The following is a 23202-nucleotide window of genomic DNA, read 5'->3' on the forward strand; positions in this document are numbered from 1 at the left end:
CTCTAGTATCACTGACATCTGCCACATTAGCATCTGATGTGATTCCATTATATAAGGCCTATTGTCACGAGGATTTCTATCTTTCGGCTCGTACCAGAGCACTGGAGTATAATCCTCCTCTATAACCTTTAACCATCTCTTTAGGTGTATGTTTTTATTTGATGTGACTTTATTCCGCATGATTTTACTTGATGCGATTTTATGCATATGAGGCGTTCTATTGGTGATTAATAAATACAATTGTATCTACTGCCCAGAGTTCTCAAATGATTGAGTGCCCCTCCTTTATACGAATTTGCAACTTTTTGGAGGTGGGTGTACTCAGAGAAGTGCACCTAATCCATAGGGGTTCTCGGGTGAGCCGCTTATTAGTTGCTCTAGTGTATACCAAATGCTAGCAATATACCATCAATTTCTGTTATGAGAAAATAACAAAAATATTCACTCTTGCCAAAAACTACGTTATAGTTTATTATAACTGTTATGAAATAATCCTGAACTTCTACTTTATGTTATCATGTTGGCAGACATTGAACATGGTGACTCCAACACTACGGGTAGAAGACTGCAGTATAGCACTCTTGCCTAGGAACCATGAAAAGAACCGTTGCATGGACGTCTTACCTCCAGACCGCTGCCTCCCTTTCCTCATAACAATAGACGGAGAAAGCAGTAACTACATCAATGCAGCCTTGATGGATGTAAGAACATTTTTATGGTTTACACTAATGAGAATATAATCTATAAACCCACAAAATGAGATATCCCAAATCAGAGAAAACAGCCTGGAGCATCCATGAGGGTCCACTTACACAATAATAAGTGACAGGTATTGCAGAGGAAAGTAATGTCATCTAAAGTTCTACAATACCAGGAGAATGTAAGGACATTGATGAAGTGTAGGACCGAACAACATCTCTGCCTTATTTCCCCTGACACTCAGTTGTCTATGATCAAATGGACTCTGTAGACCCATTCATTTTTGTAGTATTACAATACTTCAGGCTTAGGTTCTTTCTTCTTGTTTTGTGTTGTAAATATCAATATGTTGAAGTACAACTAAAGCCATCCTTCAAAGTGGCCCTGGAAAAAACATAGAAGTGGCCCCATGTTATTGGCGGAGCCAAACAGGTAGAAGGTGTACCCAAGCCAAGTAGGCGAGGGTTTTGCATAGTAATCTGTAGTTTTTATTGATACCATTTTGGAATGTATATGCCTTTTGATCTCTTTTTACTCAGTTTTATGGGGGGGGGCATGAAGTGATAAAATAAACTGTGAATCCACCATTTAGATTTTTTTTCCATTGCAGCATTCACCGTACAGTATGAGTATATTTTAATAGTACAGGAATTTTGTGCGCTATAATGACAATGATCTTTATTTTTTTTATTCGAATTTCTATAATTTTTAAAAAATAGTTTTAAAAACTTACAGGGGCCTTTAATATGCTATTGTCTGATTTCCCATAGACTGCAATAATTTACCATTGCAGCCTATAGGAGATTTACTGTGTTCCTATAGAGCTCTGCCACAGGGAGACCTCCCCAGGAACATTGTTGTTGCAGGCCATAGAGTCTTCCACAGGCCCAACGCTGCCATACAAAACGGCTCCCTCAGTCTCAGAACAGGGGATCCATTTGGGCCAGGTCTTAAACCCAAAACCTTCTGTATTGGAGGCATAAAAATATGTGAGGAATTTATCTTACTAAAAACGTTCACCTGTATTCACGTACAATGCTCTGGTATCTACAGATACATCTCTATATACCAGGACATTTTGATAACAGCAAAAGCTGAATTTATTTAGTAATCACAAAAATGTAATGGAGCAAATAAATTACAATAAACATATTTTTGTAACATATATATATATATATATATATATATATATATATATCTGTATACTGTATTGAGCAAAATAAATTACAATAACACATTTTATCTCTCTATTACATGTTTTGTAATTACTAAATAACTTAGAATATGTCCCCAGGTACTAGGGAAGGGCCCAACAAGGCACTGTGTCTTGGCTGGGGTCATTTTAGATACAAGGCCACAGCAGCAAACTGTATTTTCACCCAAAATGAAGAAAACCTAGCCAATACTCTGGTCCTGGTCGGCAGTCAGCTTGGCTATGTGCTCACAGTAAATTGTAATATAATTTTAAGCTCAAATGGAAAGCTTTCCGGTGTGTCAACCATTTAATAAGTACAAATGTTAAAAGTTAACCTTAACCTTCCTTTTAGAATATGAATGTCTCCACTAAAAATAAAACTGTAAGAAATGCCACAGTGACCCAACAAATCAATTTCTTGTCCAATCCTTTGTTAAAAAAGTAAGTCTATATTGTTACCATTTGAAGATGAAAATGTTAGAAAGTAGTGGCATTTCTTACAAGAAAAAAGGAAAAACCTCCAAAGGGGCCCTTGCCGTTTTGTTAATCTTAACAATGTCTTGGATTGTGACATCCTGCTACTGAACATGCTTGATTTCTTGCTTCTTCTCTGTCATTATAATTTGTTCTCTGTTCTTTAGAGCTATGTGCAACCCTCAGCTTTCATCGTTACACAACATCCCTTACCGAACACAGTAAAGGACTTCTGGAGGCTGGTCCTTGACTATCACTGTACATCAATAGTAATGCTAAATGATGTAGACCCTGCGCAGGTATGTCGGCAGAAATCATGCATGGATTGGCAGAATTAATTCAGAACATTTCACTTTTCAGCAAAGCTATCCATAGACCAAGAGGAGAGGTCACACTATTTTCTGATAATGCACATGATAAGCGTTTTTGCTCTTATGGATGAAAGTTACTATGGAGTTGCTTGGTCAACGCAAAGAGGTGTTTTGCGCAGTGAATATATATAGAACATATCATATAGAACATAATATAATTTTATTACTTCAAGCTTGTCACATGCACATTGAGGGTGACAAACAGTAATTTGCTACAAAAGATTTTGAGAAGCTGTTCATAATATTTGGTAGTCATTATAATAGCCAGCTATGTGTTAAAGTGGCAGTAAAAAGATTTGCATGTAACTGAATGATGAAGACACACTGCACACCTCAGTCTTTATCTACTCCATTAAGTACAGCAATATATGTGTAAGGCTGGGTTCACGTCATGTTTTTTCCATCCTTTTATGTATACAAAAAACGTATACATTAAATGATGCCTCAGACTGATGCCATACAGTAGTTACAAAGAGCCTCTCTTGCTCTAAAACCTGTCCAGAATTTGACACTTGCTGCCAGGTTTCCCCACAGATTATTGCTGATTTATGGTGGTACCAGGGGAAACGTTTTGTGATCGCTTATATTTAAGGAACCTCTCGTACAGTAGGTACCTCTTTGAGGCTTTGTTCACCTAACATTATGACTTATGTTCATGCCAGAACGATGACAGCTATAGATCTGTTTTTGAATTGATCCCAACAAATTTCATTTATTCACAGGTAATTTTTGGGGGTTTCTTGTATTTTTGACAACGGGCATTTGGTCAAAAATACTGGAGCCCTTGGAAACTTAAAATACAAGTGTAAACAGAGCCTAACTTGGATGCTGCTTATAGTATTTTAATGCGCATGAGTTACAAGTTTTATCATTTAGTCTGGTTAGCGAATCTGTGTACCATCAGTGGCTTAATAGGAGATTTCATTGTACTAGTCAAAACTGGCAAATACCTGTTGTCTAAGATTTATTGTTGTATTTCTAGTTACTTAAATAGTACCAGACCTGTACAAAAATTGTCACCATTCAAATCAGTACCTAATTTACTTTTTATATCTCAGATACACACAATAGGGCCAGGTTCTTAAGGTCTATGTACATGGGCCAAAACACAGGGCAATGGTCGGTAAAGAGCTCTCAATGCCAAACTTTGCCCCTGTTATCCGTCCATGTAAGAGGACCTTAAAGGGGTCCTCTGGGAATTAAGAAAATGAAAATACTTAAATATTACTTTATTATAAATATATTCCCAAATACCTTTCATTAGTTATAATGGCTTGTTTTGTCTGAGGAATAATCATTAGGAGAAATAAAATGGGCGCTGCCCTATTAGTACACACAAAACCTGTCCTGATCACACAGGAGGACAAGTTACTTCAGAACACTGAGCTAAAGAGCTTCCTCATCCTAATCTCTGCTCACCTTGTCAGGGATGATGATCCTGAATACAGTTTAATATGATCTTCAGCTGAATCTGTGTAGGAATGGAGTTCACGAGGAGACATGAAGTACAGAGAAGGGTGAGGGATGTGGCTGATGAGCAGCAGCATTTGTATACAGTCTCCATTACCACAGACCTACATTACCACAGTCTGTCCTGTCCATCCTCTCTATACTTCATGTCTCCTCATGAACTCCATTCTTTACAGAGATTTATCTAAAGTTCTTATCATCTGTATTCAGGATCATAATCCCTGACAAGGAGAGCAGAGATGAGGATGAGGCAGCTTTTTAGCTCAGTGTACTGAAGTAACTTGTCCTCCTGTGTAATAAGGACAGGTTTTGCGTGTACTAATAGGATGGCGGCCATTTTATTTCTTCTAACGATTGCTCCCTAGACAAAATGAGCCATTATAACTAATGAAAGCTTTTTGGGAATATATTTATAATAAAGTAATTTATAAGTATTTTCATTTTCTTAATTCCTGGAGAACCCCTTTAAGGCTGTGATCAGATAAGAAAATTTGCCTTCAGTCAGGAGCATTTAGGGCAGGGATTATGTGTGTAGTGGTCCTAACAATAGAGCCACACTTTTAAGCTTGTTAATATATCAATTTTTCCTAAAAGATTATGACTGTAAACCATTGATAACAACTTATGTAAATCTCAAATGTTAAGCTCTATAAATGTTACTTTCCTGGTCTCTTTTTGAATCTCCATTTTTTCTTCAATACTTTTTTGATAAAAAAATATCTGAGCTATAATAGTGTAATACATAAAAGAGAATCCACCTAAAATAGTTTGGTTTTATTAGTTTTTCTGTTTAATTCTATGCTGAGTGGTGGATTATTTACAATAAAGTGCTCTGTGTCTGTACGTGGCAAGGTTAGCAGTACCTGTGAATGTTACTAAAGATTTTATCACTGCTAGAAAAAGATCTTACAGATGATCCCAGCAATTCCATTTTTCCTTTCTGCAATGATGAACATAGACAGAAACAAACAAGTTAAGAGCTGGAATTGTTTGCTCTGTGTTATGCGAGAGCCCTGGAGACACCAGTGTGCTGGAGCAAGTATTTAACATGCTGCCATTTTATAGATGGGATCAAACTTACATATAACTGCATGGCTGAGCAGACACAGATCTCAGTAATCTGCAGTTTTTTCCAAAGCATTTTCCAAAGTTACTGAAGCTGACCTTTTTTCATGTGCAATAAATGAGTACACAGGAGCATGTGTAACTTCCAGTACAGTGATTGTATCCATGTAAAGGGGTTATTTGTTCTGCACAATTTAACCTTAGTACAAGAGGAAAACTATTTTGTTTTGGAACTGTGAACTCCTCATGCATGAATTTGTATATAACAAATAGCTTGATAATCACCATCACAGCCAGATGTTACATTATATCCTATTACTATATCCTATAATTATCAGTGCTGCCACAAAATTGTCTAAAATGGTAATTGTAAGTCATATTTGGATATATGGTTTAAGGGTTGAAAGGAAGGTCACAATTAGTCCAAGACTTTAATGTTTGAAGAACACTCCTTGATTTGCTCCAGTTTCAACTTTTATTCTGGTGCCCAAATCCTAAACTTGAAAGCTAATCTGTCAGCACTAGTTAGGAGGCTGGGGAGAGCAGGCTATCTTTTGCATGAACAGCACTGAAAGGTTTGCAAAGCATGGGGTCCATAGCCTTGTACAGGTTATAATTGTAGTAATGAATATTTTTTCTGTATGGCAGAAGGGAGAACTAAGCTAAAAGCTCTATTTGCATCGTGTGCATATCCAGGTACTAACAATATCATTCATGTGCAAAGTATGTATATATAGAAAAATGAACATTATTTTAAAGTTGGATGGGGATATTTATAAAGTTTCAGTATCCAATTTTATTCTGGCTCACAAATCCTAAACCTTAAATGGAGTCTGTCAGCAGTTTTGGGGAGAGCAGGATAAACATACCAGCATTGAAAGATATGGAAAGCATGTAATCCACAGCCTTGTACAGATTATAATTGTACTTAGTTTTTGTGTGGCAGAACTGAGCAAGAGATTCCAAATTATAATTGCGTACCAGGCACCAAAAACATAATTTCTGTGCAAAGTATGTTAAAAAATGAACATTGTTACATTTTGGAATATTTGTAAATGTTCTCTCTTTTTATTTTTTTAGCTTTGTCCACAATACTGGCCAGAGAATGGAGTACACAGGCATGGGCCCATTCAAGTGGAATTTGTATCAGCTGACTTAGAAGAGGACATCATAAGCCGAATATTTAGGATTTATAATGCTGCACGGGTATAAACTGACAGAAGTTTAATGTATATAAAGGCTATGTTAATCTCTGGGGCAATTTTTATTATTGCATTTTACTCATTTTGGGCTAAAAATTTTTTTCAATAGGTGTTTATTAAAAAATTTCTGCCGTTTCAGAGATACAGTGTTAGGCTACATGCACACGACCGTGCCGTTTTTTGTGGTCCGCGGATCCGCAAAAAACGGAAGCCGCCCGTGTGCCTTCCTCAATTTGTGGAACGGAACAGGCGGCCATTGATATAACTGCCTATTCTTGTCCGTTTTTCGGACAAGAATAGGACATGTTATATGTTTTTTGCGGGGCTGCGGAGCAACGGATGCGGACAGCACACGGAGTGCTGTCCGCATCTTTTGCGGCCCCATTGAAGTGTATGGGTCCGCATCCGAGCCGCCAAAACGGCGGCTGGGATGCGGACCCAAACAACGGCCGTGTGCATGAGGCCTTAGAATCAGTCTGTTTGCAGACTGCCAGTTTCTGTTTTCTTTGAATCCCGTCATCTGATGGCTCTTATTTCTTAAAACTGGTAAGCCTGCAAACAGACTGATTTTTAATGAAGACAAATTGAAAAAATAATGTTTAGCCCAAAATGAGTAATCATAAAAAAAAAATGTCCCGAAGATTGTCCCATTGTAGAGCTGGTGTCCACGAGGAATTTTATTTTTCTAGGGTATGGCCACATGGTCAGGTTTCCTGGTACAGTTTTGGAAGCCAAATAAGGAGAGAAAGTACAAAGGACAGATACAACTTCTTCCAAAACTGCATCAGGAAATCTGACCATGTTGCTGTAGTATCTAGTACTTCAGCTATCATACTGGCTATTACCAGCAAGAAGTATGATTGTGGAGGAATGCTGCATCTTTGCTGTTTGAGGAAATGTGACAAATTACTTGGAATGTATTGTACTGGTGAATTCGAGTATCGTTCTTTATCCTCTCTGAATACTTTTTAAACATGACCTATATGTTCTTTAAATCCTGTGAAGAATAATATGTATTCTAATCACCTTTCTGATGTGATTTCAGCCTCAGGACGGTTACAGAATGGTTCAACAGTTCCAGTTCCTGGGTTGGCCAATGTATAGAGACACTCCAGTATCAAAAAGGTCTTTTCTAAAGCTCATTCGCCAAGTAGACAAGTGGCAAGATGAATACAATGGAGGGGAGGGTCGAACAGTTGTACACTGCTTGTAAGTAGTGCAAAATCAAATTTATTCAAATGTCACAATTTTAGACTATTGTTCTCAATGTTGTTACCTTATATGTCAAGTTTATTTAGTGAAATAGCTGATCATCTTTTAGGCAAATTTTGTACATGCATACATCATGTATACAAACAAAAAGAAAGATACAGAAAACCCAAGGAAGCCATAGTCATCCAAAATAGTCATGGGAGTCTTCAGTCCATGCAGTAATCTCTTCTAATCAATAGATCTGATCTACCCTATCTATCCATTGTTGTTTAGTTGGAGGGCCATTTGGCAGGAATTAGCAACAGTGATAAGATGTAAATGCCTAAGAGGGCAAAAGGAAGGTGAATCCAACCATAGAAGAATCGTTTCTTTGTATAAACAAAGTACTTATCTACATACTTGGTGCATAGTGTCCTCTAGAACCCCCCAAAAGCCCCTAATACCAACACACTCCCACCATAAATGCAAAATCGTCCCCTGCTCCACCTCACATCTCCAACACAAGTTTGTAGCACTCAAACCTTGTGAGAAAAGTTAAGTAGGGGTTTTGTACCAACGAGGATTTTAAAGGAATTCTCCTGGGTGAGAACACATCTTAAAAAAGGGACAGGATCTGTCTGACCTCCTAAGCTGAAAAGGTCCTGTCCAGTTCCCTCTCCCTCATTGACACAAAAGGTAATCCTGCAGAGCCCCCAGAGGAAGCCAAGGTCTTAAATATTTTTGAGACACCTTTGCAAAAAGGCTTGTTGTCTAAAATAACCTTATCAAACCAGGTGAGGGACCGAGCAGGAGAATGAAGCCTCAAGAATTGTTAGAAGATCCATGTAAATTGGTGTAGGAGAGATCGATACAAGGCTATTACCTAGGAGGGATAATATAGATACATTCAGCCGGCTCCAAAACTTTGCATAGTCCGCAGGACGCCGATATTCAACCGAGGAAGATATTTAGCTGGAGTCAAAGAAGAGGGAAAGGTAGCAAAAAGAGAAGATCCACCTTGTCTGATCCAAACACAAAATAATCCCCTAGTGAGGGGTTAGAGATAGTTCTAAGAGACTGCGGAGCCATACCGGTCCACAACATATAGTGAAATGTGGATTTGTTCCAGCTCAACCGTTGGTCAGCTGACAGTTGTGTCAGTGATATCTCTTCATCTACACATCTGAATAACTACATAATACCTCTGTAAGTCAGTAAGACCCATGCCATTGGACCCCTTAAGATTTGTCAGGTAGTGATAAGCAATTCTAGGGTGGATCCTCCTAAAAAAAAAAAAAAAAGAAAACATAGTTTTGACATTGGCGAAAAAGGAATTGGGAAGGTAGATAAGGGTTGTGTGCATTAAATAAAGAAACTTTGGCATAATGAAGGATGTGAGTATTGTCTTCTGACCCATCCAGGATACATTTGGGATCTTCATATTAGCAAGTTGTCTAGAAACTGCAGCGAGAAGCGGCTGGCAATTTAGAGAGTACAGAGAGAAGTCACCAGAGATCTTAATCCCTAAGTATGTTAAGTGTGTAGGCCAGATAAAGGGGGCTAAAGCCTGTACAGCAGCAACTTCACTCAGTGGCAGTGTGATATTGAGTACTGTGGATTTGGTATAATTAATCTAAATTAAATTTGGAAAGCTTTCCAAAGTGTTCTAGCAATAAAAGTATTTGCATACGCAGATGCAGAGTGTATCCGCAAGGGCGTAGATAACCCAGCTATGTTGTAATTTTGGCAGATGGATTGGATCAGCAGCTCCATACAAAGGACAAATAAACTAGGTGACAGCGGGCACCCCTGCCTCGTCCCGTTGGCTATAGAAAAGGGTTGTGACAAGGAGCCATTTATATGTAGTTTATTTAAATAGGAATTATATAGTATTTAAATTAGGACATCTGAATAAAGTTTGTCTGAATGAGACAATGCCATACACTAGGTGTATATGATCAATCAGTATTGCATTTTCATGCTTCACCCTCCTGCCATTTTAACTCTTCCATTCTATATAGAATAATAAATTTACCAGCTTCTTGTATATGCTTTTAGCTAATTTGCTTGTCACATGACCTTACATATTGCTGAATAAAAGGGAATGTGATTGGTCAGAACTGCCATCAATGCTCTAGTCTTTGGCTAGGGTTAGTCAACTTTAGTGAGATACACATCTACTGTAGTAATACAGAAGTTACTAAAGATCTTCAATGATATAAATGTGCAGAAGAGAAGCGACCATGTTCAGGTCATAGACTGCATTCATACAAGGTGCTCACCTTTTGGAAAGTACTTTGGGTTTGACAAAAACAATGCTTTCACATGATAATTTTTGCCCTTTGGATTGTCCTATTTTTTATTTATGGTAACTGCCAAAAGCCTCTTTAAATAATAGAGAAAATGTATCTCATCTTCCTGCACCCCTCCTTCCTCCGTCGCTGCTCCGTCCTCTTCACCTTGTTGCAGCCATGATGTAATGTTCTGGCTGCAGTAGTGACATCCCATATACTGGTGTAGCCAATCACTCGCCTCATTGGTCACCTGCTGTACACAGCTAAGGCCAGTGACTGGCTGCAGATGTATGTGGGGAAGAGGATGGAGGGAGCTCAGGAAGGTGAACAGAGTTTTCCTTCAGATTTACCAATAGACACTGATCTACTGGCTGCCAACTGGTTGCCATGGGAGCCACCAGCCCCCTGTCACCACAACGCGGGAGGCAGAGGGAGGTTCCTCCCTCTGCGATCCTCCAATATGCCACAGTCTGCGTTGATTGCGGCATATAAGGGGTTAATCCGTCGGCATTGGATTTTACAGTGATGGCAGTGGATACAGCAGGCACCCATCTGTCACTCGCGGCACTGATCGGGCGCGCACAGCTCCGATACTCACTTGCGGCCATGACATACTAGTACAAGGGTGGTGAAGTAGTTAATGGCCACTATTGATTGCTGTTAATAAACTCATCATGTTAGTAAAACTTACCAGTTTCCTTGTATTAGGTCATCTATCTTTTAATTCTTCCAAATAATAGAGCAACAAGACCTGATAGAAATTGTTACAGAAGTGGCTCTTGTCCACTGCTGCCCCGATACTTAGGGTGGGCATGGGTGCTGCTCCATTCACCCTGTATATTTCGTAGGTCCAGCGATCCAGCAGCGGGCCTGGGCACCACTGTCCTGTGTGTGTATTGGGGATATTCATCATGGAACGTCAACTTATTCTGCAGTACTGCATGGGTTAAACCATCCTTTGGCTCTGTGTGCAACTTAGGCTGTTTCTAATGTGTTAATCTGCTTCTGCTATTTCCTGTGCTGCTTGTCTCCTTCTTTGCTTGAGCAATCGGTTGACTTAGCTTGGTAATCCCTGCATAAGGTGTGTGGTTCCATTTGTTTGCTCATGTATCGACCCCTTCCCAATTTCTGACTCTTCCTGCCCGACCTGTGCCTCATTACCATATTGACTCTTTGCTGCCTGCCCTGACCTCGGACTGTTACTGACTGATAGTTTTGCCTTGGTGCCCCAGACTAGTGTCTCTGACAACTGTGAGTCAGCTGTCAACCACACCTGGACTACTCCAGGAGGTAGTGGCCAGATGGCTCCCCTGCAGTGAAGTTCAGATCCCCATATAGGGCTGACATAACTTAGTTCTAATTCACTCTAGCCATTTAGATAAAAAAAATCACCAGACTAAAATCATTTTGGGCCATGACTTTAGAGATACATAGGAAGATAGCATGCCTATTTAACTTCAGTATAATCTATAGAAAACTGTGCAGCTATTTTCATTTTTACCATTTGCTAATGTTTTAAAATGCAAACTTAGAATATAACATATATTTAAAAATGCTTAGCAGCTGGCAGATTTATGGTGATATTTTTAACCATTAAAGGATAACTGTCATATTTTCATTAAAAAATAAATTTTGGCATATGGTACTGTTGTAGCAGCATTATGCATAAAGCAATCTTTAGTCTCTTCATGTAAGATCCTCACCTGTCTCGCACTCCGGTGTGACCAAAAAGGGTCCTCGTGGAGCTGCGGGACAGGTTACGCGTGTCTCTATTGATACACCAGCTCCGACCCCTTTGCGAACCGACGTGGGGATGTGTTCGCATGTGCGCCGGAGGGGAGGACAGCTTGGCCGGGCTAGTGGCAGTACGCTGCGGCCGAGCTTGTCTCCGGTGCCTATTGCAGATCGGGACTACTCCTGGCTTTCCTTCATTTTTTGTTTGCCTGATATTTGCCCAGTGAAGTTTACCTGGACTTTGTTTATTTTGTTAATAAACCCCTTTGACTTCATCCTCACTGGTCTGTTTCGTTGGTGCCTTGCATTACACTTCACTTACCACTGTTTTCCTTGAGTTTCCCCTTTAGTTACGGCTGTTTTGAATCCTACATTATGAGGATTTTCTCAAGATGGCTCCTCTGCCAGTTCTCTGAGGCCAAAACTGCATTCCCTCAGGTCACATACAAACTTGCTGTAGCCAGCAGCTTCCTGCCAGCCAATCAGATTGGATTACTGAGAGACACGCCTCCTCACTCTGAAGCCTAATGCAGGCATGCAGCGTGAAGGACCGCCCCTCTGTCTTCCTAGCAGGAGACAGATGAGCCATAGCAACGGTCTTTTAAGGGAGCAGTGGAAAGGGACAGAGGACATTAATCAAAGCTGTTAGTATAAGGTAATTACAGATCTTTTGGCAATTATTGACAGACTAACTCATGCCTAGCTCTAATAAACTAGCAAATAAAAAAAAATGACAGTTATCCTTTGAGAGTTACACAAGTAAGGGTACTTTCACACTAGCGTTAAAGATTTCCGGTATTGAGTTCCGTCATAGGGGCTCAATACCGAAAAAAAACGCTTCAGTTTTGTCCCCATTCATCATCAATGGGGACAAAATTGAACAGAACAGAATGCTCCAAAATGCATTCCGTTCCGTTTAGTTGTGTTCCCAGACCGGAGCGCAAACCGCAACATGTGGTATTTTGCTTTCCGTCCTGGGGGTGTGGAGCAAAACAGATCCATCATGACCACAGTGCAAGTCAATGGGGACGGATCCGTTTTCTCCGGCACAATCTGACACAATAGAAAACGGATCCGTCTCCTATTGACTCTCAGTGGAGTTAATGACGGATCCGTTTTGGCAATGTTAAAAATATGCTAAAGATAATACAACAGGATCCATTCAAACGGATGCAGATGGTTGTATTATCAGTAACGGAAGCGTTTTTGCTGTACCCTGTCGGATCCAGCAAAAAACGCTAGTGTGAAAGTCGCCTAAAAGGCACAAGATACCGTGCCTGACAACTTTCTGGCTACCAGCAGGAAGCCCATTGTTCCATGTAAATCTCATGGATTATAAAAGTGATTTTACATTTGAGAAGGCTCCATCAAGTTTGTATCCCTTAAGGTCAGACGTGACCTTTTAGTTGCATTGAAAGCTTTGAAACTAGCAGTGAATATGCTTGAAATCCCTTTCATGTGAGTGACTAACCTTCTAGTAAGATTGAAGTATCTTCTGGTTTGTTGATGATGACTGAAGTAACCTTTAGAAAGAGAATTTTTAAAAGCGATTGAAATGGAGGTCTGACTGTAAAGACATGGCCTTGGTATTTGTCTGTTTGTGTGTCCGAGCAATTAGAGTTAATATTTCTGACAAAAATCATAAGTGAACTTCAATGTGACTAGTTACCAAATGTGGGATATGAGAATTTCTTGTAAGCAAATTTTCAGGTAGTACTGTAATATAGTAAAAATGAGAAATGCTTTATGGAATTAATTTCCTATTTGTTCTCAACCGTTAAGTGCAGATCCTTTGTAGAGGGGGTTTCAGCGCTGCTCTTTACACTGCCGTTTGTAACCACTGACATTCACTCTCCTAAATCCAAAGGTCATTATTAACTATATATGCTTATAGTCTCTTGCTGCTTTGAACACCACTGACCATAGTAATCCATGTTACATTATTCATCTAAAGTAAAGTTCATCCTCACAAGTCACTTTAACTAGTACATATGTTAGAAAACTGAATTATCAGCACGTTCTCAAAGGAAAGTTCCAGGATTTAACATTGATGGCACAGGATAGCAATGTTTGTTTGGTGGAGGTCAGCAGAAAAAGGATGCTGGGGCACCACCTTCACTGAAGTGCCAACATTGTAATGCTCTTGTCCATGTTACAATGCCTGGTACTGCATCTCAGTCACAGTTGAATCTAGAGTGGCAAGATGTCCATCTTTAGGCCAGACAGTCCGGGTTTCCTGGCTCCCTGTCCTCTGTCCGGTGCAAGGCCTGGACGATTTTTCTGTGGCTCCACGCTCAGACAGAAGTATTACACGGTCTATGCATACATTACATCTACAGACTGACTAACTGAGGCTTTCCGTCACCCTCAGTCAGTCACTAGAGCCGGATGACATGTCACTCTGTGACTGCCTGAAGGTGAGAGAAGCCCTCCAGGCCCGTGCGCAACTCACCTTAAGCTCTCCCTCTCTTTTTTTTTTTCTTGACAAATTCTAAATTTTCCCCCCAGCGCTATGAGCAGAGTACCGGTGTAGTTTCCCCCAGCGCTATGAGCAGAGTACTGGTGTAGTTTCCCCCAGCGCTATGAGCAGAGCACCGGTGTAGTTTCCCCCAGCGCTATGAGCAGAGTACCGGTGTAGTTTCCCCCAGCGCTATGAGCAGAGTACTGGTGTAGTTTCCCCCAGCGCTATGAGCAGAGCACCGGTGTAGTTTCCCCCAGCGCTATGAGCAGAGTACCAGTGTAGTTTCCCCCAGCGCTATAAGCAGAGCACCGGTGTAGTTTCCCCAAGCGCTATGAGCAGAGCACCGGTGTAGTTTCCCCCAGCGCTATGAGCAGAGTACCAGTGTAGTTTCCCCCAGCGCTATAAGCAGAGCACCGGTGTAGTTTCCCCAAGCGCTATGAGCAGAGTACCGGTGTAGTTTCCCCCAGCGCTATGAGCAGAGTACCGGTGTAGTTTCCCCCAGAGCTATGAGCAGAGTACCGGTGTAGTTTCCCCCAGAGCTATGAGCAGAGTACCGGTGTAGTTTCCCCCAGAGCTATGAGCAGAGTACCGGTGTAATTTCCCCCAGCACTATGAGCAGAATACAGACATACTTTGTAGTGTTTGCAAATAGGCAATAGAGGGGATATCATGATGACCATCAGCACATTGCAACAGTACCTCACTCCTTCCATCTGTAGGACACAAGTAAGGGTCCATTCATACGTCTGCAAAATGGGTCCGCTCGCGTTCTGCAATTTTGTGGAACGGGTGTGGACCTATTCATTTTCAATGGGGTCGCAAAAGATGCGGACAGCACGTAGTGTGCTGTCCGCATCTGCACTTCCGTTCCGTGGCCCCACAAAAAAATAGAACATGTCCTATTCTTGTCCGCAGACACGGACAAGAAAAGGCATCTCCATTATAGTGCCGGCCATGTGCGGTCAGCAAAATGCGGAACGCACATGGCTGGTGTCTGTGTTTTGCGGATCCGCAATTTGTGGACTTGCGGACGTGTGAATGGACCCTTTTGGTGAATATGTTCTGCTGCTACTACTAGGTGGAGTCGGGTATTTCAGTTTTAAAGTAAATCATGCTCTTTATCCATATCTGTGGCATGAGAGCCGAGTGTCTACTACTCACTGCATACACTTTCTGTAGAAACTCTCAATAGATCACTTTCTTTCAACTATTTCTTTAAAAAAAGACAAACCAGACCAGAAGTCTGTGATTATTTTTTTGGGTTCTTTGTGACTTTTACTGGAAAGTTTTTTTTCATTAGTATTGTACGTTGATGTCTAATCTATTAATTGAGTCACTAATCATGGAAATAGTTCAGATTTCCTTTCATGCATAGATTAAAATTGGCAATCAATGAATAACGTTCACCATAGATGTTAAAAAGTGGCCTAAATTTGTCCAATTAACATGGCCGATTCCACCAGAAACATAAACATTCTGCATGACCAAGTGTGAGGGGAAGGAATACAAGAAAACCCTATCATGTCTAACCTTCAGCTTCAGATCTGTATATATGTATACAACATGTATTGTAGAGATTACAAGATTTTATAATAAACACATCAGCTGAGGCAGAATCCCCTTTTGAAGGGAAAGCTAATGCTTCATGTCAGGATCCGCACATAGCTTCCATACACCAGCTGGGGAACAGATCATATTGAAAAGCATGAGTACCAAACACAATTAGTAAATCCTTTTATAACTGTAATCCAAATATAGTAACCTGATTACATCAAATGTATTATTTACCTGCTGTTCCTTGTTTTCTTAAAGTACTTTTTATAAAATCACTGTTTATGTTCTGCAGTGGAAGCCAATTCTTTTTACATGGGCCGATAATCAGGCCAATTGCTCATTCCTGATAATTGGCCTGGATAAAGGATTCCAGCGATCACCCCATGAACGAGCTAAAGCTTGTTCATCAGGTGATCCAAAAATCATTGCATTAGATCATGCTCTCGAAACAGGGATGTGCTGCCCAGGAACAAGGATTTTCTGCGTGGACAAGTAATCGCTGTATGGATTGCTTGTCTCCATACAGCGGGGGTGATTGCTGCACGTAAATACAGCCTTCTTGTCCCGTGACCATCAGACAATTATCTGGAACCTTTCATTTGTCAATCGCAGCGCACAGCTCACAGCCTGGGAGAAAAAAACCTCCCAGGCTGTGAGCTGTGTGCTGCGATTGGCCAGCGCTGCAGCCTAGGAGAAGGAGACGCCCACAGGACAAGGGCAGTCTCCGCCTACTATAACTTAGAGAGTGAACATACCGGAGGGCATAACGGGAGAACGGAGCGGCACCCGGGGATAATAGTAAGTGCACTGAAATCCCCGGGTGCCGCTCTTCATAGCAGCATACTTCGTTCACAATGTTTTTCAAAGTGAAAGGTCCTCTTTAACCACTTGAGCCCCGCTAGCTAAAACCCCCTTCATGACCAGGCCACTTTTTACACTTCTGCACTACACTACTTTCACCGTTTATCGCTCGGTCATGCAACTTACCACCCAAATGAATTTTACCTCCTTTTCTTCTCACTAATAGAGCTTTTATTTGGTGGTATTTCATTGCTGCTGACATTTTTACTTTTTTTGTTATTAATCAAAATTTAACGATTTTTTTGCAAAAAAATGAAATTTTTCACTTTCAGCTGTAAAATTTTGCAAAAAAAACGACATCCATATATAAATTTTTCGCTAAATTTATTGTTCTACATGTCTTTGATTAAAAAAAAATGTTTGGGCAAAGAAAAAATGGTTTGGGTAAAAGTTATAGCGTTTACAAACTATGGTACAAAAATGTGAATTTCCGCTTTTTGAAGCAGCTCTGACTTTCTGAGCACCTGTCATGATTCCTGAGGTTCTACAATGCCCAGACAGTAGAAAAACCCCACAAATGACCCCATTTCGGAAAGTAGACACCCTAAGGTATTCGCTGATGGGCATAGTGAGTTCATAGAACTTTTAATTTTTTGTCACAAGTTAGCGGAAAATGATGATTTTATTTAAATAATTTTTTTTCTTACAAAGTCTCATATTCCACTAACTTGCGACAAAAAATAAAAAATTCTAGGAACTCGCCATGCCCCTCACGGAATACCTTGGGGTGTCTTCTTTCCAAAATGGGGTCACTTGTGGGGTAGTTATACTGCCCTGGCAATTTAGGGGCCCAAATGTGTGAGAAGTACTTTGCAATCAAAATGTGTAAAAAATGGCCTGCGAAATCCGAAAGGTGCACTTTGGAATATGTGCCCCTTTGCCCACCTTGGCTGCAACAAAGTGTCACACATCTGGTATCGCCGTACTCAGGAGAAGTTGGGGAATGTGTTTTGGGGTGTCATTTTACATATACCCATGCTGGGTGAGAGAAATATCTTGGCAAAAGACAACTTTTCCCATTTTGTTATACAAAGTTGGCATTTGACCAAGATATTTTTCTCACCCAGCATGGGTATATGTAAAATGACACCCCAAAACACATTCCCCAACTTCTCCTGAGTACGGCGATACCAGATGTGTGACACTTTTTTGCAGCCTAGATGCGCAAAGGTGCCCAAATTCCTTTTAGGAGGGCATTTTTAGACATTTGGATCCCAGACTTCTTCTCACACTTTCGGGCCCCTAAAAAGCCAGGGCAGTATAAATACCCCACATGTGACCCCACTTTGGAAAGAAGACACCCCAAGGTATTCAATGAGGGGCCTGGCGAGTTCATAGAATTATTTTTTTTTGCATAAGTTAGCGGAAATTGTTTTTTTTTTTTTGTTTTTTTCTCACAAAGTCTCACTTTCCGCTAACTTAGGACAAAAATTTCAATCTTTCATGGACTCAATATGCCCCTCACGGAATACCTTGGGGTGTCTTCTTTCCGAAATGGGGTCACATGTGGGGTATTTATACTGCCCTGGCTTTTTAGGGGCCCTAAAGCGTGAGAAGAAGTCTGGAATATAAATGTCTAAAAATGTTTACGCATTTGGATTCCGTGAGGGGTATGGTGAGTTCATGTGAGATTTTATTTTTTGACACAAGTTAGTGGAATATGAGACTTTGTAAGAAAAAACAAACAAAAACAAAAAATATATTTCCGCTAACTTGGGCCAAAAAAATGTCTGAATGGAGCCTTACAGGGGGGTGATCAATGACAGGGGGGTGATCACCCATATACACTCCCTGATCACCCCCCTGTCATTGATCACCCCCCTGGTAAGGCTCCATTCAGACGTCCGTATGATTTTTACGGATACATGGATACATGGATCGGATCCGCAAAACACATGCGGACGTCTGAATGGAGCCTTACAGGGGGGTGATCAATGACAGGGGGTGATCAGGGAGTGTATATGGGTGATCACCCCCCTGTCATTGATCACCCCCCTGTAAGGCTCCATTCAGACGTCTGTATGATTTTTACGGATCCATGGATACATGGATCGGATCCGCAAAACACATGCGGACGTCTGAATGGAGCCTTACAGGGGGGTGATCAATGACAGGGGGTGATCAGGGAGTGTATATGGGTGATCACCCCCCTGTCATTGATCACCCCCCTGTAAGGCTCCATTCAGACGTCCAAATGATTTTTACGGATCCATGGATACATGGATCGGATCCGCAAAACACATGCGGACGTCTGAATGGAGCCTTACAGGGGGGTGATCAATGACAGGGGGTGATCACCCCTCTGTCATTGATCACCCCCCTGTAAGGCTCCATTCAGACGTCCAAATGATTTTTACGGATCCATGGATACATGGATCGGATCCGCAAAACACATGCGGACGTCTGAATGGAGCCTTACAGGGGGGTGATCAATGACAGGGGGTGATCAGGGAGTGTATATGGGTGATCACCCCTCTGTCATTGATCACCCCCCTGTAAGGCTCCATTCAGACGTCCGAATGATTTTTACGGATCCATGGATCGGATCCGCAAAACACATGCGGACGTCTGAATGGAGCCTTACAGGGGGGTGATCAATGACAGTGGGGTGATCAATGACAGGGGGTGATCAGGGAATCTATATGGGTGATCACCCGCCTGTCATTGATCACCCCCCTGTAAGGCTCCATTCAGACGTCCGCATGTGTTTTGCGGATCCGATCCATGTATCCATGGATCCGTAAAAATCATACGGACGTCTGAATGGAGCCTTACAGGGGGGTGATCAATGACAGGGGGGTGATCAATGACAGGGGGTGATCAGGGAATCTATATGGGTGATCACCCGCCTGTCATTGATCACCCCCCTGTAAGGCTCCATTCAGACGTCCGCATGTGTTTTGCGGATCCGATCCATGTATCCATGGATCCGTAAAAATCATACGGACGTCTGAATGGAGCCTTACAGGGGGGTGATCAATGACAGGGGGTGATCAGGGAATCTATATGGGTGATCACCCGCCTGTCATTGATCACCCCCCTGTAAGGCTCCATTCAGACGTCCGTATGCGTTTTGCGGATCCGATCCATGTATCCGTGGATCCGTAAAAATCATACGGACGTCTGAACGGAGCCTGACAGGGGGGTGATCAATGACAGGGGGGTGATCAGGGAGTTTATATGGGGTGATCATGGGTGATCAGGGGTTCATAAGGGGTTAATAAGTGACGGGGGGGGGGGGTGTAGTGTAGTGTGGTGTTTGGTGCGACTTTACTGAGCTACCTGTGTCCTCTGGTGGTCGATCCAAACATGGGGACCACCAGAGGACCAGGTAGCAGGTATATTAGACGCTGTTATCAAAACAGCGTCTAATATACCTGTTAGGGGTTTAAAAAAAATCACATTTCCAGCCTGCCAGCGAACGATCGCCGCTGGCAGGCTGGAGATCCACTCGCTTACCTTCCGTTCCTGTGAGCGCGCGCGCCTGCGTGCGCGCGTGCACAGGAAATCTCGGGTATCGCGAGATGACGCGCCGATGCGTCCAGGAGGAATAAATCAACCACCTCCCGGACGCATCGGTGCGTTAGGCGGTCGGGAGGTGGTTAAAGCCAGTTCCTCCCCAGCAGCTGATAACAGTGCCTGGGCTGTGTGCACTTCTCCCTGTCCCTGCACTTGGCAGACGCTCCCTCACTCAGCAGACTGGGACAATGCAGAGCCGAAGCAGCGCAGACCAGGGAAGGGAGATCTGCCGTCTGCTCAGTGTATAAATGAAAGCAACATGTGGTAAGAGGACCCCTTTGTGCTGCAGGAGATTAACCCTTTAGGGGGAGGGCTGTGGTTACTGACACTTTTGGGGGGCTATTGTTACTGGCTAGTGAGGGCACGCGGGATTAGCCTCAGGGTGAGGGCAGAGGCGGCCATCTTAACTGAATAGTGAGATTGCAGTTTTATGCAGACTGGTTGCTAAGGGCTGCATTTTATTAAATATGGGGTAAGTCAGTCTAATAGTAACTGATTCTGGAATATCATGTTATTAGTAACTACATATATGAAAATTGAAATTAGGGTCTAAGTGTGACAGTTATCCTTTAAGGGGAGAAAAACAGAACTGGATCGCACATCCACAATGCTATGCTTAGATCTAATTAAACTCGCTTCTCAGTGCAATATTAAAGTGTACAGCCCCCCCATACTGCATGCTGTACAAGAGGCATTAGTGTACATTTTGATCAAAATGCATAAGCCCACTCACCATGTCAAGGTTGCCTCTTAGAGTGGGATAGGCGCAGAATAGGCGCAGCACAATGTGTCGACAAAGCGGCACTGCCCTAGTAGGCGGCAGGACCCAGGAGTCAAACAGCAACATAGAATATGACAATTACATTTTACTGACAGTTTCCCTTGAAACCAATTACACACAATTCCTAATCCAAAGAGTGTTGGCAAGTTATAGTCCGCAAATTTCTATAAAATATATTCTTGTAAACTAGTCTGTGATGTAACGTTCCAGATATTGTCCTAAATAATATTAGAGCCTGGGACCTCATTTATGTTAGAACTCAAGAGCTCATGTGTCTTAGCTCATCGGCCAATGATGGAATTGCAGCAATACAGAAGCACTCTGGATTTACAGGCTGAATCACCTTTAACATTTCTTTTCACAGGAATGGAGGTGGTCGCAGTGGTACATTTTGTGCAATTAGCATCATTTGTGAAATGCTCCAGCACCAGAGGGCAGTGGATGCTTTCCATGCTGTGAAGACGCTTAGGAACAATAAGCCTAACATGGTGGACCTCTTGGTAAGTTTCTCTAATAATACTGTTGCATACAAATGTTTCATTATCTCAGCTGCCGCAGACATTTGCTTGACAACACCATAGGCATTTTCTCACCATGGGGATGGCGTATCCAAATCTAAAGACAGATCCTATGGCACTGTAGAATTAACTTCAAGGTATAGGATATAAATGCAGCAACCCAGCATCAGACCCCCCTCAGATCAGACCTCCAAACTTTTGCATTCCACTGTATATACCATATTTCTTGCTTTATAAGATGGACCTGATGATAAGACACATTTAGGTTTTAGAGGCGGAAAATAAGAAAAAATATTTTTCATCAGACCCACAAACTAGATGCTCAATCTTCATCAGACTTCAGATCAGACCCCCAAATCAAACCTCAGATCAGACTCCCATATCAAACTTCAGATCAGACCCGCATTTCAGACCTCAGATAATAAGATCAGACCCCCCCATGGCAGACCTCAGAGCAGACTCCTATATAAGATCGGACCCCTATGTCAGACCTCAGATCAGAGCCCTATTATCAGATCGCTACTACTCTCCAGGTCTGGTGGTCTCTTCTGCAGTCGCACTCCCTGATCTTCTATGAGCCCACTCTGCATTGTGACCTGACTGCACACACAGTCAGGACAGTGCAGCGCGGCGCCTGGAGAAGATCAAGGAGAGGTGAGTACCAGCAGTAATAGCAGCGCTTCACTCCTTGGGACTCCTGCATACTAGTGAGCACTTCCATAATGGAAGCACTGGCTAGTATTCGCTTTATAGAATCAAAGAGAAACAGAAGCGCAGATAGGTAGGACCGCTAGGAGAAGGGAGATCACTTAGACAAGCTTTGGAGGCACAACAGTCTGAAGAACAAAACAAGCCCCACTGGCTGCCGCGCTGGAGAATTTGTGCCTGTCTAGGCCAACTGTAAGGATCAATGCAGAAAAGAAGAAACCAGGCGCCTGCTCGTAATCGGTGAGAGGACTGGAGTACAATATACCCGGTATATTGGTTTGATCTTAAGACGGAGCCTGTATGCCCCTAAATGCATAATTCTACCAATAATAAAATAAAACGTTACTCACCTGTACTCCAGTCCTTCCACCAATACAAGCAGCGCATCTGCTTCTTTCCTGCGTTAGTATTCGATTTATAAGATAACTTTTTTTTTAGGGGGAGGAAGGTGGGATATATAAAAAGATGAGAATTGGATGTGGAGTTTAAGGTCTTGCTCACATAGTTACAGAATTATTTTGGTTGTAATTAAAAAATAATGAAGAGACTGTGCCTCGCTCTCAGCTCTACTTATTCCACACAAACACTCCGTCCATTTCGCTCAGTATTAGGTCGTAAGCCTTCTGTCGGGCCAGACCATCTCCACAGTGCCACATCCATCCTAATAACACTTTGCAGTAAGCAATACAGTTATCATTAGTTCAGCTACATTTAGTCAGGTCCGTCTCTCAAGTGTTAAAATGACCTTCTAAACAGGAATCCGATTCCATTCTTAGGCATGGGTTATTTTGAAAATCTCTTTTTTTTTCTCAGATTGTAAAGATCATTGATTTCTCGAGCCAGCGCCGCAGACTTTGTCTACAGAAATACATATTTGTAGCAGGTGCACAGAGCTGAATGGAGCTGAAAGGGAAAAATGCCTGCAATGCAAATGAAGCACATCACATTGTACCACATTCTTCTGCATAATATAAGCCCGCTATTTAATTAATAAGTGATAACAAGAACGTAGTCATAGCATAGCCTCACCAAGTAGAATGCCAGTGCAAATTGCTGGCAGCGCTCCAGGGGAGGAGGGGGCACTTATTCTATTTCCATGGGCATA

At 41.9% G+C, this 23202-nt stretch overlaps 1 protein-coding gene across 5 annotated transcripts in view; it reads left to right on the forward strand.

Annotated features, from left to right (window-relative positions):
- PTPRM (protein tyrosine phosphatase receptor type M) overlaps positions 1-23202 on the forward strand; it is a 766319-nt gene that overhangs the window by 740040 nt on the left and 3077 nt on the right. For all 5 annotated transcript variants that reach the window (XM_044295693.1, XM_044295689.1, XM_044295690.1 and 2 more), the window contains 5 exons: positions 528-701; positions 2536-2667; positions 6355-6480; positions 7522-7685; positions 21236-21371. In XM_044295693.1, coding sequence (XP_044151628.1) covers positions 528-701; positions 2536-2667; positions 6355-6480; positions 7522-7685; positions 21236-21371 — 732 coding nt within the window. The remainder of the gene's footprint in view (positions 1-527; positions 702-2535; positions 2668-6354; positions 6481-7521; positions 7686-21235; positions 21372-23202) is intronic.

This window comes from Bufo gargarizans, chromosome 5 (genome assembly GCF_014858855.1).
Source record: "Bufo gargarizans isolate SCDJY-AF-19 chromosome 5, ASM1485885v1, whole genome shotgun sequence".
NCBI lineage: Eukaryota > Metazoa > Chordata > Amphibia > Anura > Bufonidae > Bufo > Bufo gargarizans.